Source organism: Gracilinanus agilis, chromosome 6, assembly GCF_016433145.1.
Source record: "Gracilinanus agilis isolate LMUSP501 chromosome 6, AgileGrace, whole genome shotgun sequence".
Taxonomy (NCBI): domain Eukaryota; kingdom Metazoa; phylum Chordata; class Mammalia; order Didelphimorphia; family Didelphidae; genus Gracilinanus; species Gracilinanus agilis.
The window spans coordinates 74,463,855-74,481,465 of NC_058135.1; the positions used below are offsets into that span (position 1 = coordinate 74,463,855).

Here is a 17,611-nt window from a genome sequence, read left to right on the forward strand (position 1 = left end):
TGTCTGAAGCTGGATTTGAACTTGGACCTTCCTGATTCTAGGTCCCACCTAGATGTCTATTTAGGTGTGGTTAATAATGACCTGATTAATCCCTTTTCAACTATGACTGAAATTCATAGCCATCTGACTAACTTTTCATCAAAAAATAAGATTAGCACATTATTTGGCTTCTTCTGCACTCATTTCCTCCTTTCCATACCACTCCAAGTTACTTTGACCTACACCAAAGAGTTTTCTAGTAACCTCTTCTTATTTCCAACCAGTTTGGATCTTTTGGCATTCTTTCTATATAATCCAAGAAACACTGTGGTTGGCCCTAGGAACACCTAGGCAAGATGAAAACTTGTATTTTCTCCAAGGAGTTTGCATAGCACACTGGACTTGTCACTAGGAAGAACTAATTTCAAATCCAGTTTCATACTGGGTGAACCTGCACAAGTCACTTAACCCAGTTTCCCTCAGTTTCCCCAAATGTAAAATGGGGATAATATTAACACCTTCCCCAGAGGGTTATTGTGGGGGAAATTGTTAAAATGAGATAATAATTGTAAAGTATTTTGGAAACCTTAAAGTGCTATTGTTATTATTTTTTTTAGTATGTACATGATACTTTTAGAAGGAAAGACCTAACACTTACTAAAGTTATCAGGAAATTCTTCCCAACTGTAGCACAGTGGTATCAAGGTATATTCAAAAGAGCAAGAGGGCTGTACAGGAGGAGCTGAGCTCAAACCCTAGGTCTTCATGAAGCCAATGGTTCCACTGTCACTTCATGGGTCTTCCCTTATCCTAAATTATCCAACATAGTATGAAACTTCTCCCAAATTAAGTGGAAAAAAGAAAAATTTTTGAGTCTTAATTGTCTCATTTGCACTGTGAGCCAAATGACTTTTTGGGACTCCTTTAACCTCTCTTGGCTTCAGTTTCCTTAATTAAAAAACAAGATATTTGGATTCAGAGCCCTAAAAAACCTTTCCATTTCTGGATCTATGTGATCCTAACACACTTTCTTCTTTATTTTCTTGAACTGGTCATTACATCATCTTTATGGATCCTTTTCCTTTCCCATATACAATCTGTGCTGTCAGTCTTTGGAGTCTCCTTCTGTTAAACACCAAAACCAGTGGGATATAGGAAACTCCAGCCATGTGGACAATGAAAAGAAAAAAGACTATCATTCAAACAGTTGTGTGGGTAGGTACTATACTTTTTTTTGCCAAAGAACTATTTTTCACTTTGTTTTCTATGATCCTGCTTGCTACTTATGGTGGTGACCTATTTTCAGTAATAGAACATAATTTTCCTGAGGGCAAGAATGTCTCACTTTTGTGTTTGTTTCCCTAAGGGCTGGCACTATATAGTGCTTGCTGATTGATTGAGAGGCAAAACAATGTAGTGAGCAGATAGAGTGATGAATTCACAATTAGAAAGACTTGAATTTGATTCAATCAATCAATAAGTAGATATTAAGTGCCTACTATGTGCCACTGGCTAAGCACTGGGGACACAAAAAAAGTAAAATAAAACAAACAAACAGAAAAACAGTCTCTGTTCTTGAGGAGATTGTAAATTGATGGTGGAGATCAGATGCAAACAAATATATACAAAGCAAGATATATGTGGTATAAATAGTAAATAATTAACAGAAGGAAGGCACTGCAATAATCCAGGAGTGAGAGGACGAGGGCCTTACTAGAATGATGGCAATGTTAGATGACAGAAGAGGAGATATATAAAACATATTACAAAGGCAAAATCAACAGGTCTTGGCAATAGATTGGATATGAGAGGTGAGAGATACTGAAAAATCCAGGATGAATCCTAGGCTACAAACCTATTCGACTAGAAAGATGAATTAAGTATTACGCTTTAAAATAATAGAGGAGATAGACAAGGAGGACAATAATGAGTTCAGAATGGGATATAATGAATTTAAGATGTCTACTAGACATCCAACTTGAGATGATTGAAAGGCAGTTGATTCAAATATTAGTTCAGAGATTTGTTATTTTGATGGCTCCCAAGTCATATAACCTCTCTAAGCTTCATCTGATAACAAAGGTGGATGAAATGACCTAAGAGATTCCTACTAGCTCTAAATCTATGATCCTATGATTAATATTTTACTAGAAAAGCACAAGCAAGCCAATAAGATTTTAGTTTTTCAGATGAAATAGAAAACATTTTAAGAGAAGTCGTTTTTCCCAATTGGTTGACCTTTTTGGGTTCCCTTTCCTCCCATTCTCTTTTAGTATTTAGGTTGGTGGTGTAAGTCTTATCCTAGGTCAAAGCATTAAGAAGGCTAACCCCTGATTTGGGAGCTCTAAGGAGGTGAAGATGAAATATATACTTCTTTCCACCAAAAATGTTAGGATATCTTTTAGAAACATTTGAGTGGATTTTATGCTAAAACACATTGAAACTTCGGAAGAATTATTATTTAACCAAAAATAGTAAAATTGGTTCAGAGATATAATTTAGACTTACTCTTAAACAAATCATTGTATCCATTGAATGGATGAAATATAATGTCTCATTTTAAAGAATGTCTTGGGAGAATTGAAAACCAGGGAGATGACAAACACATATACCAAATAAATGAAATCTTTATTTTAAAAAATGATTTAAGCTAAAATACTGGGGAAAAAAGTTTCCTAGGGGAAATCTTAGTCTGCCTCAACAATAATATTAGAAAAAATATTCATTGCTAAAAGAAGGTAATAGCTTATGCAAATTTTCTAATTTTGTAAGGTGATAAATGTGCAGAATCCAGTTCCAGCTGTCGTCCTCTGACAAGATAAAAAAAAAGTTCAGAAAAGCATTCAAAGTGTCTGTAATTGATGTGTCTTCTAGCTTGACTCTGCCAAAGGAACTGTTGGCACTCTTCCACTTGAAAGGGAGAAAAGAATAAATTTAACACATAAAAAATATGTGTCCAGCTATTTCAAAGCTCTGTTTCTGATAATAGACAGTGATGTGTATTTTACAGTGTACATTTAGAATGTACCTACTGTATACTTTCATATCAGGAGATAATTTCCATGGAATAAGTAAGATATTGAGGAATTGGTGCCATTCTTAGCTGATAGCAAAATTGTAATTCAGGATTCTGAATCAGGAGATTAGGTCTTTAGAGAGAAAAAAAATTAATACAGGTTTTTGAAGTAATCTTGTTTGGAGAGGAAGCAACATAACTCAAGCCACTTGTGTTTTGTTTTGTTTTGTTTTGTTTTTTTGCAACTTTCATTTTCATCAATATAAAAATAAGTGTAAAGTTTTCAAGGTGACTGTAATCTTTATTGATGTCCAACTCCAAAATGAAAATGCAGAAAACATCAACCAATCAGCAGACATTTACTAAGTGCTTGCTGTGGATTAGGTACTGTAAAGCTTGAGGATGAAAATTTCTTCCCAAAAACATTAAATAGTGGTGCTCCTCAAAAGACATGAAATCTATAAGCATGTGACAACTGATACGTCTAAGTGAGAAAAATCAAAATTTATATTACCTCTGATTTCTTCTGTATTGATTTTACAATGTTTGTGATTTTGTGCTGTATTAATTTTACAATTGGGTCTGTATCCACCTAGTTTAATTTGAGCTGGGGAAGCCAGCTCAGCTCATTTTAAGTTAGTTTAGTTAAAAAAAATAAAAAAGAATTAAAAAGGTTGTTATCTTTCATGCCAGTATCTTGTAGGACACTCCATGGCTATATTTGTTTAGCCCCACAAAATTATTTCCCTAAAAGATATTTACTGTGCTTTCCTGTTTTTTGTATAGTATAGGGAATTTTTATCTCTTCCAAAAAGACAGCAAATCTGTTAGTTGTGATCCCCTAGCAAAGTCTACAAGATACAGCTAAGCCCCATAAAAGAATTAACATCCCTTAATTGTTAGAGAGGGGTGTGATTAGCCTTACCAGAATGCCAGCCCACCTTTCTCAGGATAGCCAGTGTAATGTTGCTGCCCCCAATCCTATAATCTACCATCTTGTCTCTGTCTTTGTGGTCACTAAGACCCATTCTTTGTTGTGCCCTAATAAAGAGGGTCTCCTCTTTCTCTGATTTCTCCTTCTTCTCCTAGTTTCTAAAATAGAACAGTGGACCTAATGGGCTGTTTCATTTAGCTAATTTATCTATGAATTTCATAAATTATCTATGAATTTATAAATTACCTTTAAGATGCTTGCCTTCTGAGTTTCAGAAGAGTAGCCCCTGTCAATGGCTGTAGGAACCTCATTGTTTTCACTGGAGGACTGGTTTGCTTGCCTACAAACTCTGAAACTTCTCTACCCTCTTAGCATCCTAGACTATCCAGGATGGTAAATTGATACTTCAGGAGCAATTCAATACTGATGTAGGCTTGTGGGAAAATAAAGTGGAATATTGCTCTGAAATATTAAAATTATGACTTCAGCCCATCAACAAGCATTTAGTAGGCACCTACTATACTACTCTAGGAACTGTGGCTGGTGATGGGAATACAATGGCAAACACTGAAAAATGCCTTCTCTCGGTATAGCTCATCATGACCCTTCTATCCTGTTTCTAAGAGATTTGGGATAATTTCACCAATATTCTTTTTCTTCAGGTGCTTTATCCTGAGGCTATACCTTCATTATATAAAACCAATAGAGTAAGAGAAGTGTTTCTGAAGATTTTCCTAAATGGAAATTCTCCTCTTATTATCCTCCCTGATTCATCCTTGCTAAAATGTTTGAGGACAGAAGTTAAGTGTCTTGAGTTAACTTTTTTCTTGGATCAGAAGCCTTTATGAAGCGACGGAAAGTTGATGCTGTGAGAGGAGGGGGATTATTCTTTCAATCTCACTAGTTAATACAAAGTCCTCCAAAAATGATAACCATCCTAAGAAACCAACTTGGAAACCACTTCTGCTATAATCCTGACTAATCCCAGAAATCCTGACTCACCAATGGTAGTTTGTACTTTGGTTTTAGGTCTGAGTCTCAACTTCTGTGCTTCATGGTAGCTTGGTTCTTCTTCTTTCCTTCTTTTCTGAGCCCAAAACATCATGCAGGAGAAAAAAAATTGAGGGAAGGGAAAAAAACAGAAACCAACGGATCTGGGGGTTCTGTATGCCTGCAAATAGCTTCTCCTATTATCCAACACCGATCTCCTCCAAAAGATGCCCTTAGGATTACCCCATTACTAGTGAATTCAACTTGATTCTTTCGGTGGTTAGAAGGGCATCAATGAAAGCTATGCTCAGAAATTTAATTCCAGAATCTACAGGAAACCTCGTTTTGATGATCTTTAAACAGGCAAGGATGACTCTCTGACTATCCATTAAATCACGTCTCTGAGCATAGACAGTTCCAATTTTGTACTTTTGCAACTCAGATTCTATTGACAGATCCAATCAGAGCCAGTGACAGAATCCAAACCAAGCTTTCATGCTTTGCCTAATATCCCCCGTTTAGGACAAAGCAGCCACATTAGCATTTGGTGGGGTCAGGAATCTTGAAAGAAGGGTAGCTAGTTCTCCCAAAGCAGTTCTACTTAGGATTGTAAAGGGCCACCAATACAAACCCATCTCCACCTCTGTGCCATTTCTTTTTTCAGAAGAAAAATTCATTTGTACCATAGAGCCCACTTGAGATTTGTCACCATTTACTAGGCTGGAGTCCAAGAAGTGGAAGGAGTGACCCAGTCAATTTCCAGGGTCAGGTATTCCATTGCTTTTATCACTTATGAAAACACAAGACAATTTCAGCCTCAAAGACACAGTGCAAAATCAATGGTGCTAGGATCATTTTTGGAGTTGACTATCTGAATCTAAGACTCTGTTAAAAGGCAAAATAGATAATAGACTCTATTCTCCAAAGTTCTATAACTACTCTTTGGCAAGAGTTACATTCTTAAGACATCGTATTAATGCCTTAAATCCACTAGAGTAATATTTAGTGCATTAGTACTGCACATCCCTTATCTTTATCAGCTGCATATTTAATTCCAGGGAATGGCTAATGCATGGTTAAGGGTGGAAACTGTGAGATCTGACATGAGAGGACTAAGACTGAAATGTCAACTCTACCTAAGTGACCTTAAGCAAGGTGCTACACCTCTCTAGATCTAGTTTTTGTCTATAAAATGAGGAAACTGTCTTTTGTCCTTAAATTCCCCAAGCCAGGCTTAATAATGGTAGGTGGTTAATAAATGATTGTTTTTCAGTTGTTTCCTTGGATTAGATAACTCCTTAGATATTTATCAACTCTAACTCCTATGATAAATTATCTTTTTGTGATAATCCAAATTGAGTAACTAAAGATGACTAATATTTTTAAAAATAATATTTAATTTAGAGGTTCCAATACTGGAATATATTATTAGATTATTTGGTAATCGAATGGTACTCTTCCTCTATTCTGACTCCTTTTTTAGCTATTCTTAGTTCGCAAACATACCTGCTGAAGATTCCATGTCTCTGTTTAATGGAAATATACTATATTACTTTGTATTAAATTGTGAAATGTAAATTAAGCAATTTTTATTTTTTAAGAACTTGATTTTTAATAATCACTTTAATCATGTTTTTATCTTTATTTCCAAAGTTCCGGTATTGTTTCCCTGCCTCAGCCTTTCAACCCACCCCTTTCAATGTCATGACACATGAATTGCATATTCATTAAGACAAAGAATTATTTCAAGACATTCAATTATCATGATAATAACCCCATTGGTCTTGAACCAATTCTCTTCCCATTTAGTATTGTATTATACTGACTGTTTTGTCTGCCCATTTCCTGCTAATGAATGAGTTATTCCATAGGCATTTTATTCTGAAGTTGGCTCTTATTAGCTATTGTTTTCAATATCATGAACAGAAGACAGTTCTTGGCATTTTTAACAGTTAATTTTTAACACCATTGCATTATCTTTGACCTCAAGTTACACTTGAATGCTTAGAGGGAAGGTTAAGTGAGGAGTTCACCAATATCATGTCACTGGGTCAGTGACTCCTTTATTCTACCCTATCATTAATCCTATCAGATGAAACACAAATAGTGATTATCCATACGCTCTGTCCATTGTTTCTTCTTCAGCTGTGAATATATTGTAGTGTATTTCCCATTTCCCCAGATTTTAAGGTAAAAGGGAAAGGTGGTTAGGAACCCTTTCTACCAGTGCAGATTGGGAACTGTTCTTCTATTTGTGGGGTTAGAACTTTGCCAGAGGGTAATGAGGGATGAAGTGACCTACTTTGGGACAAAGAGCCAGAATGTATCAGAAATAGGAGTTGAGCTCGAGTTTCCCAGACACTCAAGCCATATCTGAATATTTTCTTGTGGTCTCCTTCTCCCCAAAGTCTTGGCTGCATGATCTGCTTTACATACTCTAGGTCTGTTTCCCAATCCATCTAATCTAAAAGTAACTATTTTTTCCATGCCCATATTTTACATAGTTTTCAATGGAACTTTCCAAATAATGGTCAAGATTCTATTGGTAGTGGTAGCCAGGAAGGGATATATTAAACCCTGATCAATAGGTGCAGAAGGGTCCTAATACTCTTAACCAACCTTCATGATAACTAAGTTAAAAAGTAACCAAAAGTATCCTTTTATACCTTATGTTATTATATAGGTGCAAGATGTAAGAAATGATAATTATCTAGTGTGATTTACCACGGTGATTGAGCACTAGTTGCCACTGTCATAAAATATCCTTATGTGCATCAAAGCCTTAAGGCCTTAGAAATCAATAAATATAATAAAACTTTTTTAACTGCCTCTTCCTCCCTCCACCAAATCAATTACTTTTTTTTAAAAACACCTGGTTGTTCATAAAGGTTCCACAATTCACTTTATCACCTATCAAAAGAGAAATGTCTTTTTTTCCTGAAAAGATAGTCTTGATATTTCACTTCCATCCACAAATCTGTTTTATATCTCCTTATGTCTAGAACTGTTTCATACTTCCTGAACTTACTAGGCCTGTTATTTGAGTCACAATAGGAAATGATGATTAAAAATGAAAGGTCCAGGGAAAAAATTTCATCACAAAAGACATGGAATTTTTTAGTATTTATTTTTGGAATATTTGAATGTTTATGCCTAAAATCATAAGAGATATTTATACCAAGCCCCTAGAGGGAAAGCCTATATAGAGATATAAGAAAATCAAAGGATTTATCTCTCAACAAAAGGTAACAAGGCATAGTTGTACTTTGGAATCAGAAAGACTCAAATTCAAATCTGAACTCTGACCCATACTAGCTATGGTGTTATGAGCAAATCATTTAACCTCTGAATCAGACAACCTCTTAAGACTAGTAAATGTAAAAAAGTGTTGCCCTGCTGCATTGGTGGAAGGAGTTGCTAAACTGGCAATTCCCTAAATACCCTGTCTTAAAACATTTTTAAGAGCCCAGTTTTGTGCCAGTAATGGTTATTGAAGATACAAAAACAAAAGTGAAAAGTGAAACCTTCCTGACCTTAAGAAACTTGCAATCCAGCTGAGACAATATGTATAAATATAGGAATATGTAAGAGGTAAAGATAAGAAAGAAGATAACTAAAGAGAATGGGTAATTTAGTTGTTTGAGAAGATCAGAAAAGATTTCACTTAGATAGGAGAATTTGTTCATAATGTTGAAGAAAGCTAAGAATTCCAAATATCCTCAAAGAATATCAATGCAAAGTCTCAGAAAGAATAGGAGATAAGAATTCCCAGGAGGATAAGCAGTAAGATCAATAGAAATGTGTACATATATATGTTTGCATATACATAGTTGTGTATATGTATATCTATACATATGTGACATATATAACCATACATAGCAATTAAATCAGGTCTGGATAATACACACAATTTTTAAAAATAGGAAAAAGGCAATTCCCTATTCAATTCCTCTTGTGGCACCATTTTCAGACAGGAGGGACTTGGCATCTCTGGTATATAGTAAAAGAACAATTTTCTTATACATATGTTAGAGGTTACACATATGGCAATAGATAAAGAGATATTTCAATTTTGAGAACAACTCTGAAGTTAGATACCAAATAGACAGGTTAAAGGTATTCTAGGAGACACTCGAGCATTGCCAATGGAGATGACCAACACTGGTGGTCTCTTCAGCTTCTAGATCTCAGTTCCTCTGTATTATTGATTCAACAAAGTACTTGTAGATTTTTGTTATGTCCCATTATAGGGAAACAATTACCCAATATTCATCTCTGGTACCTGCTGAATAATCTACCATTACTGGAATTATTACAATTTACTTTGAGTTTAAATTACCAAAGTTTTGGTGTGATATCCTTTCCCCTTATGAGGAGAGAAGCACATCTCCTTCAGTGCACAGGGAGAATCAAGCTCATTTTATAGCATTGATTTCATCATTTAATCTCTCTACAGAGCCATTTACAATAATAGATGTCAAAAACTACATAGCGTTAGTAAAAGAGAGGTGAATTGGGCTATAGAATGAGGGACACTCAAAGGGAAGAGGAATAATTGTGCCATGTGAGATATTGAAAGTCAGTTTTCTGAGCTTAAATGTGCATATTACTTGGATTCTGTGGCTATGTAATGATATATACCTCTTGCATATTATATCAACTTGAATTCCCTTTCTGGTCTTTATAGAGCATAATGGCACATAGAAATGGCAATTGCCAAGTAAACATGTTTGGTTTCCTATTTATTGATCCAATAAGCTCTCAGAGATGACTGAGTACTGTCATTCATTACCTCAATTGATGAACCCCATTCTGGTAAGGAAATTATATAAACCAGATATCCAATTTAAGGCAAGTCATAGAAAGAGAAGCAAAATTTTGAAAGCTCCAAATCCATTTCATGGACCTAATAAAATTTTCTCTTCCTTTATATTTTTCATACTGAAGTTCCGGATACTTTGACTTCCTCTCTACTTGTTTTCCATTAGCTCTACTTGAATAGCTGAGGTTAGTTACTTTTAGTGACAAAATGACAGGACAATGAGATCTGTACTCAGGAGACACAGATCTAAACTCAGTATCAAATATTCAGATATTCACTAGATGGAGAACCATGAGAAAATAATTTACCTGACTTTCTTGTCTTCTCACATCTTTACCTACTCTGCAAATCCAATGACGGTGGCCTCCTTGCTGTTTCTCATGGAAGGCATTCAATGTTCTAATTGCATTTTCACTGGTTGTCCCTCATTCCTGGAATTCTCTGCCTCTTCCTTGCTTCTCTGACTTCCTTCAAGTCCCATCTCATTTTCTATCTGAAGCCTTTGCCTATCTTAGGACTAATGCCTTCCATATGAGACGACCTCTAATTTATCCATTAAAAATCTTATTTTTACAGTTGTTTTATGTTGTCTCTACTTTTTAGACTTTGAGCTCCTTAAGAACCACTACTTGGCCTCAGACACATCCCAGCTGTGTGCTCCTGGGCAAGTTACTTAAACTCCATTGCCTAGACCTTACTGCTCTTCTGCCTTAGAACCAAAAAAAAAAAAAAAAAACACTACTGTTTCTCCCCCTTTTTGGACTGGACTATTTCCAGTATTTACCAAAGTCTGGCACACATTAGGCATTTAATTAATGCTTCTTGACTTGATCAAGATCTCAAAATCTCAGATTCCTTATCTTTAAAATAAAGGTAATAACCAAATTACCCACCTCATTATGAAGGGTTTTGCAAATATTGAAGATAATTACTATTATTAAATAATTAATAATTAATAATTAAATATTAAGGTAAATGTTATTATGTTGTTGTTCTTGGCTCACAGAAAATCAATGTTTTTGACCAAGCTCAAGCATGTCCCTTTGAATTTGTTTTAGGAGCATGGAATTCCTATCAACTTGGGCTATGCAGTGGCCCCACACCACTCAGGGGTCTACCCAGTCCATATACAGCTTTATGAAGCTTGGAAAAAAGTCTGGGGTATCCAGGTCACAAGCACAGAAGAGTATCCACATCTTAAACCTGCACGGTATAGACGGGGCTTCATCCACAATGGCATCATGGTGAGAGCATGCAATTCCCATAGAATGATTTTGGTCTCCAATTGTTGAAGAGATAGATACCCAATTTTTTTTTTAATTCTCATGGCTTACCTTTAAGATATCCTTCCATGGGGAACCAAAAACACCCCTAACTAACCTAAGGCAGGGAGGTAGAGGGTTGCTCATTTAGAATCTGTCCTTAGACCATTATCTGACAAGGATCCATATACCTGGACCACAGAGAGATTCTTGGGAGCTCAAGACTTTTCCCCAGCATGTGGGTTGGAAAAAGGATTTGTTTTAGGCTGTATTTTTCAGTTAGTGTCATGGAGGTTATCTAGTACATTGGGAAAAAGTGATAAATTTAAAGCCATAGTATCCATTTCTCTCTCTGAAAAATGCTAACTGTATGGCTTATCTTCTCTGGACTTCACTTTCCTCATCTTTAGGCATTTAAGGCTAGGCTTGATATTCTACGCATCTGCAAAATAAACTCCCCAGTTTTCTAAGAAGCTTGAAAGGTCCTTTCCAAAATCCCCTGGGTGCTCTTTGTACAAGAAACAAACTCAGTGACTTCTTGAAGCAGTTGAGGACTCCCTAGAAATGTATCCCTACCTTCTCAGAGACCTGGCATACTGATGAGGTCTTCATCATTACCATCAATGAAAAGGAAACATACCTACTCTTCCACAGTAATTTGTAAGGGAAGTGAAGAATTTGATGCCTTCTAGAGAACAGTTCTTTGTTACTACCTAATTTGTGTTTTGCCCACTATGCCTTCTTAAATGGAGTGCATTGTTTCTTTATTGGTACTAACTATACTTTATCTTGAAATATCTCTTCATGTATTTTTGGGTAGAGAATAAAAAAAAGCATGCAAGCTGTTGAAATGGTTTAGTACTTCCTTAGTCTGTGAATGAGAAACCTAAATGTATTTTAAAATGATTCCTTATAACTTGAAGTTGGTATCATGGATCTTGAATTATAATTGTCTATCTTGGAAATTCCATTAAGCTAAGTATTTTCAAAGGATCAAGGAAAATCCTGAATATGCATGTTTTCTGTTTAGGCTTGCAAAATTGATTCACAGATCAATTAAATTGGCGGAGGTATATAGCTCATTTCCCAATAGTATTGTCAAATTTTAAGTTTGGGAATTCAATAATCATTGAATATTTAGAAAACATACAAATATGTTTACAAACATGTTTTAAAGGAACACTGAAAAATGAGTCCCTTTTCTAAGTCTAGAATTATTTTCTATAAGTTCTCCAGTTACCTATATAGTCAAGACAAATTTAACTTTGCCAGCATTAATTCAATGAGTTGTAGCAGACTGCCTTTTATTTCTAATAGTTATGTTATTAAAATTTCATCACCTCCTTATTTTTCTTTCTACAGAACCAGACCTCAAAAGATTCCCATTGCTTCATCAGAACTGCCCCTTTACTTCAAATATGCTGCCCATTATGTGTTAAAATCATGGTCATGGCTCCTGGTGCAAAGTATGGCATTTCTTAAGATTTAAGCAAATAAGGTCTAGTTCACCTGAATTAAAAAAATAATAATTAGAATTTTTATTTTCAAAATTCTTTCTTTTTCAAAAGTAAAACATGAACAAACTTTGAGCAACTACTCTGCTGGAAGATGACACTCTGGAGCCAATTTTTCTTTAAACGAATGAATTCCTAAGGCATTTTTATGTATCTTTCCTTGGACCTGTTTAAAATAGGAACTCCCTATTTTTTTCTAATGGAAAACCCTTTCTTATCTATTTTCTCCCACTCTCAATTGTTGGAAAAAAAGAAACAACCAGAAGGAGAAGGTGACATGTTTATGCCTACCTTTCTAGCTGATGAATTGAAAATCCTTTCTCTCCCTAAAAAAAAAAAAACTGAAATCATGCATCTCTATGTGGGAAATATAAAATTTCATGCCTCTTTTTTCTTGAAAGCCTAAGAAGGATATACTCTCTAGAAAAGAAATGAAACAGTTCCATCCTTCCTCTTCTTACACCTGCATTTCTTAAACTTGCAAATAAGCACTGAGCACCAGATTATCCTGGGTTACCTATAGTAATAGCTCCAGATATAATTTCATGAAGCCAAATTTTAAATGACCAAATCCTTACATAGAATAGTAATTTGAAATGGAAATTTGAATAGTTAATGAATGATATACTTGGCTTCCAGAGATGCGTTTCATTTAAATTTTTTTTCTAAAATAATTTTACAAAAGGCACTTAATCACTATAAGAATATATTCATTCAGTTATAATTAAGTTTCTTCAAGTTAAATTCTACACCAAAAATAATTGCCCACAAGTATAAAACATTCAGGAAATGTTTTTTTTGTAATAATGCTGTAATTTCTAAATTGTAAATGGCTCATAGAATAGGTTTTGAATTTAAATGTAGACTTTGGTAAAGAATATAATAGTATGTCTCTATAACAAGCAAGTTACATAAAAACTTGGAATAATTTCACAAAAGATACACATAAACTTCTATAGAATGAGGGAATAGTCCCTGGGCAGTTACCCAAGTCACTTTCAATAAATTTTCAGAAGGTCTTTTGTTTTCCATGTAATATATGACTGACTGTAAAATTACTATTAAAAAAAGCCATGCCTTACGAAACCCCTATTGTAAGGTTGACTTTGTTTTAAATTAAATAAAAAGGATTAAATTCTTCTGGCAATTAAAAGAATTACAGAGTAAAATTGGAAAACTTTGTTATTATAGAGATAACAAATGTTTGCAGACTTGACAAGGGGATCATTTTTTTGTCTTTTTCTCCTATTAATCATCATGTATGCAAAATGTTGATCAAAGAATATGGTATATCAACAATCATTTCAGGCCTTTGTGTGTGTGTGTGTGCCTGTGTGTGTGTGTGTGTGTGTGTGTGTGTTTATGTGTCTGTGTCTGTGTCTATGTCTTTGTGTGTATCCTTCCTTGAGTCATACTTAATTCCAAGGTAAAGGAAAGAATGATTTGTTTTTCTTGGACAGTTGAAACTAAATACAACTCAAGGATGTATCTCAGAAATAAGAGGTTAATAGCTTAGTAGTGTGAAAATATTCTACTTCTATAGAGCTCTATCTTTTAATAAACTAAGATTGTTAAATTTAAGAGCTTGGGTTTTTTTCTGTCTCCATAATCCTGTAAAAATCATGCTGCTGTGTGAAATTGGTTAGAATGATATGATTGAAGACTTTACATACTGTTGCCCTGCAGTTGGCATCTGCTGCTATCCAACATCTGCATAATCATTCCTTAAATCAACTTGTTTTTACAACACCACAGCTGCAGAAGCCCAGAAATTCTCATGGCGAAGTTTGAATATGCAGACTCTGAAGACATGGAGCAATGGTGGCAGACCCAAGCAAAATCCTATTAATGATCCATATTTTTCTTCTCCCTCAGGTGCTCCCTCGACAGACGTGTGGATTATTCACCCACACAATTTTCTATAAGGAATACCCAGGAGGTCCTCAGGAATTGGACAAAAGTATCCAAGGAGGGGAACTTTTTCTCACTATCCTTCTGAATCCCGTATGTATTTCTCTTGTGCTTGCTTCCAATAATAACATCCGATCAAACTTCACTTAGTTCCATATTAGTGTCAATCTGTATGGGTGGGAAATGTTGCCTTTGCTGTAGAGATCATTAACACACTCTCCTCATATAAAAAGTACTGAGCCCTGCTTTTCCTTAAGGAATAGACCAATTAAATATATAACAACTTTACATTGTCTGAGTTTCTATGATTCAATCAATGCAGATGTTTCATTTTATTAAGCCATCCTCGTGCCAAATTAGATGACTGCATGAAAAGTGATATGCAAAGATTAAATACTGATTTAAAACCTCTTGTTAGTATTGTGATGATGATGGTGATGGTGATGGTGATGACAATGATGATGATGATAATGACGATGATGTTGATGGTGGTGGTGGTGATGGTGGTGGTGGTGATGATAATGATGGTGATGGTGATGATGATGACAGTAATGATGATGATGATGTTGCTGGTGATACCAGGACTTGAAATTTCATTGGCTCACCATGGAAGTTATTTTGGGCACAGATTGAGTTTCTTAACTGAATCTTTTCATAATACAACCTTGTTCTTCATTCTCTTCCTCACAAATTTGCTAACATAATCTATTGCCCAGAGGATTACAGAGAATAGGGGAATCCCTTTCTTTAAATATGGGTGCTGGGGTGGCTACATGACATTTGCAGACAAGGTTAGCAAGAGCTGACACCAGGAGAAAAAGAAATGACTAAGTTTCTTTACTTAGGGCTTCATGTATGTGTTTGTCTCTATTTCTGCTTATCTGTATATGATTCCCTACAAAATTGTTGTTCATTCATTTCAATAACCTTTCATGACCCCTTTTGGGTAAAGATACTGGAGTGGTTTGCCATTTCTTTCTTGAGCTCATTTTATAGATGCATAAAGAGAGGGAAACAGGGTTGAGTGACTTGTTAAGGGATATACAACTAATAAGTTTCTGAGGTCAGAGTTGAACCCTTTCCTCTAGCCATCATACCACCTAGCTGCCTCACCTAATAAAATTATCATTATTAAATTCTATATCTAATTTATCTTTGAATATTAGAATTTTTGCTAATCCTCTCAGTTTACCTCAAATAATTATTCCACCTATGACACTTCCTACATGTGTGACCTTTGCTGAACCATTGTTTTCCTTATTTGTAAAATGAAATGGCTAGACTAGATGAAGATTCTAAAATTGCTCCTAGATCTCTCTTTTTTTATGATGTTCTGATATGTATTTAGATAATTTGAAGTGTTTTGGTTTTTTTAGTTTATAAAATACTCTCTTTTTCAAACTGTTTAATCACACACTTAAAGATATTGGCAAAGATTTGCAAACTAAAGTAGTAGCCACTATATTGCAGGATTTCTTGAATTGCAATATTACCTTAGGCAATCCTGTCAGTTATGTGTAAATGGAATTAAATCTAGCCCATTCATAGTCAAAAATCTACTCAACCTAGGTATAGAAATTAAGTCACCCTCACCCTCCTTAGTGGGGAAGGGAGACAAGTTACCCACACGTGACAATAAGTAGCAAATCAAGAACAAGGGACTGCCCTTTGGGCAGTCCAAATCAATGTAGAGACTGCCATTTGTCCATTTGAATTAGAGGTGGACCCACGGGAAGTGACAAAAGACACTTTCTCTTTAAGTAAGTGAGTTACTTCTTGTTGAGGAGTTCCAGATCTGAACCTGGTGCAGAAGGAGCTCCTGATACCACAGAACACTTACACTCTGTATTGTCACGTGGGTAAGTTAGGCTGACTTCCTTGGCCTAGCAAGGCCGCTTCCAAACTCTGCCTTAAGCAGGGTTGCTGGGCCTTGTGGCTTGCAGCTTCATTTATTTAGCCTTTTAACCTTCTCTCTCCATCCAGGCCTTTGGCCTGGACTAGCCTCTCCCTTTCTCTTTATTCCTACACTTCACCTTCCAGATTGTAAATAAACTTGCCTCAACCCGATGCTGATTTGGGTCTGATTTAATTATGGAATCAACCTGAATTGTTGATTCCTGGCAGCCACACTTTAAATATATATCTATAATTACCTAAAATTTCCCTCTTACAGTTATCAGAATGGAATTCTGGGTTGGCATTTGCGAGATGTTGGGTGCTTAGGGGCAGTTGGGCTATGACTATATAAGGCCCTGCAAACCCAACCTTGGGGTCCTGTTTTCCCTTGACCTCACCCAGACAACTTGCTATCCCTGACTTTTCCCCCTGGGCCCTGGGTGGGAAAGGGAGGTGGATCATGGGTAGGAACTTAGATAGCGTAGGGCCATCTCTAGAGCAACTCAACAACATCATCATTGTACCTAGCTGATCAAATAACACCAAACCAGACTCTCGTTATCTCTGGCTGAGGGCTGGTTGCCCTCAGCCTGTCAAGACCTTCTAGGTCCTTTGCCAGCACCTGCCAGTTGCTCCTAGCAACAGCTTAGCAAACCTAAGCCCTCTTACCTTAGTTTCCCCTTTCCAGTTCAAATAAATCCCTTAGCCTTAATCTGTGAATTCCTGTGATTATTCTACACCTTCAAGGCTAGGGAGACTAGGGAGAGGACAGAATTTTGAGAAGTAGGGGTTACTGTGGAAGTGAAATCTAAGCCTCCATTGTTGGCAGGAAGTTGAGTCACGGTTTTCTGCTGGGCTCTGCTCTCACCCATTAGGAAGGTAGTTACCTCAGCAGGGAGGGGCCACCCACTTAACTTAAAGGAGCCTTACAGCTAGCAGAGGAGATTCACTGGGCAGCTCAGCTGAGGCTGCTCCCCTCTGATAACATCAACTCCAATCTCCAGCTAGTTTAGTAACTGGCTCCCAGGCCCCTGGTGACCCCCTCATTACCATCTTCTTCTTATACATCATTACACCACTTATTTCAGGCAAAATTAACTAAAGACTTTTTCAACTTTTCCTGAAAGAAGTTTATCTTATTAGATTTTCCCAGGGAGAGGTTAAACCTCTGATACCTCAGAAACATTGATCTGTCTTCAGTGTCTAATGAATACCCACATTATAGAATAATGTGTCCTTCAAGGTGTCACAGTATGGAATATTACTCCATTTAATAGGTTTGTCATA

The 17,611-nt window shown here is 35.9% G+C and overlaps 1 protein-coding gene across 1 annotated transcript in view; it reads left to right on the forward strand.

The window, feature by feature from the left end:
- Positions 1-17,611, forward strand: part of LOC123251912 (bifunctional heparan sulfate N-deacetylase/N-sulfotransferase 4) — a 349,513-nt gene that overhangs the window by 166,215 nt on the left and 165,687 nt on the right. The window contains exons 4-5 of the mRNA XM_044681239.1: positions 10,800-10,985; positions 14,393-14,521. Coding sequence (XP_044537174.1) covers positions 10,800-10,985; positions 14,393-14,521 — 315 coding nt within the window. The remainder of the gene's footprint in view (positions 1-10,799; positions 10,986-14,392; positions 14,522-17,611) is intronic.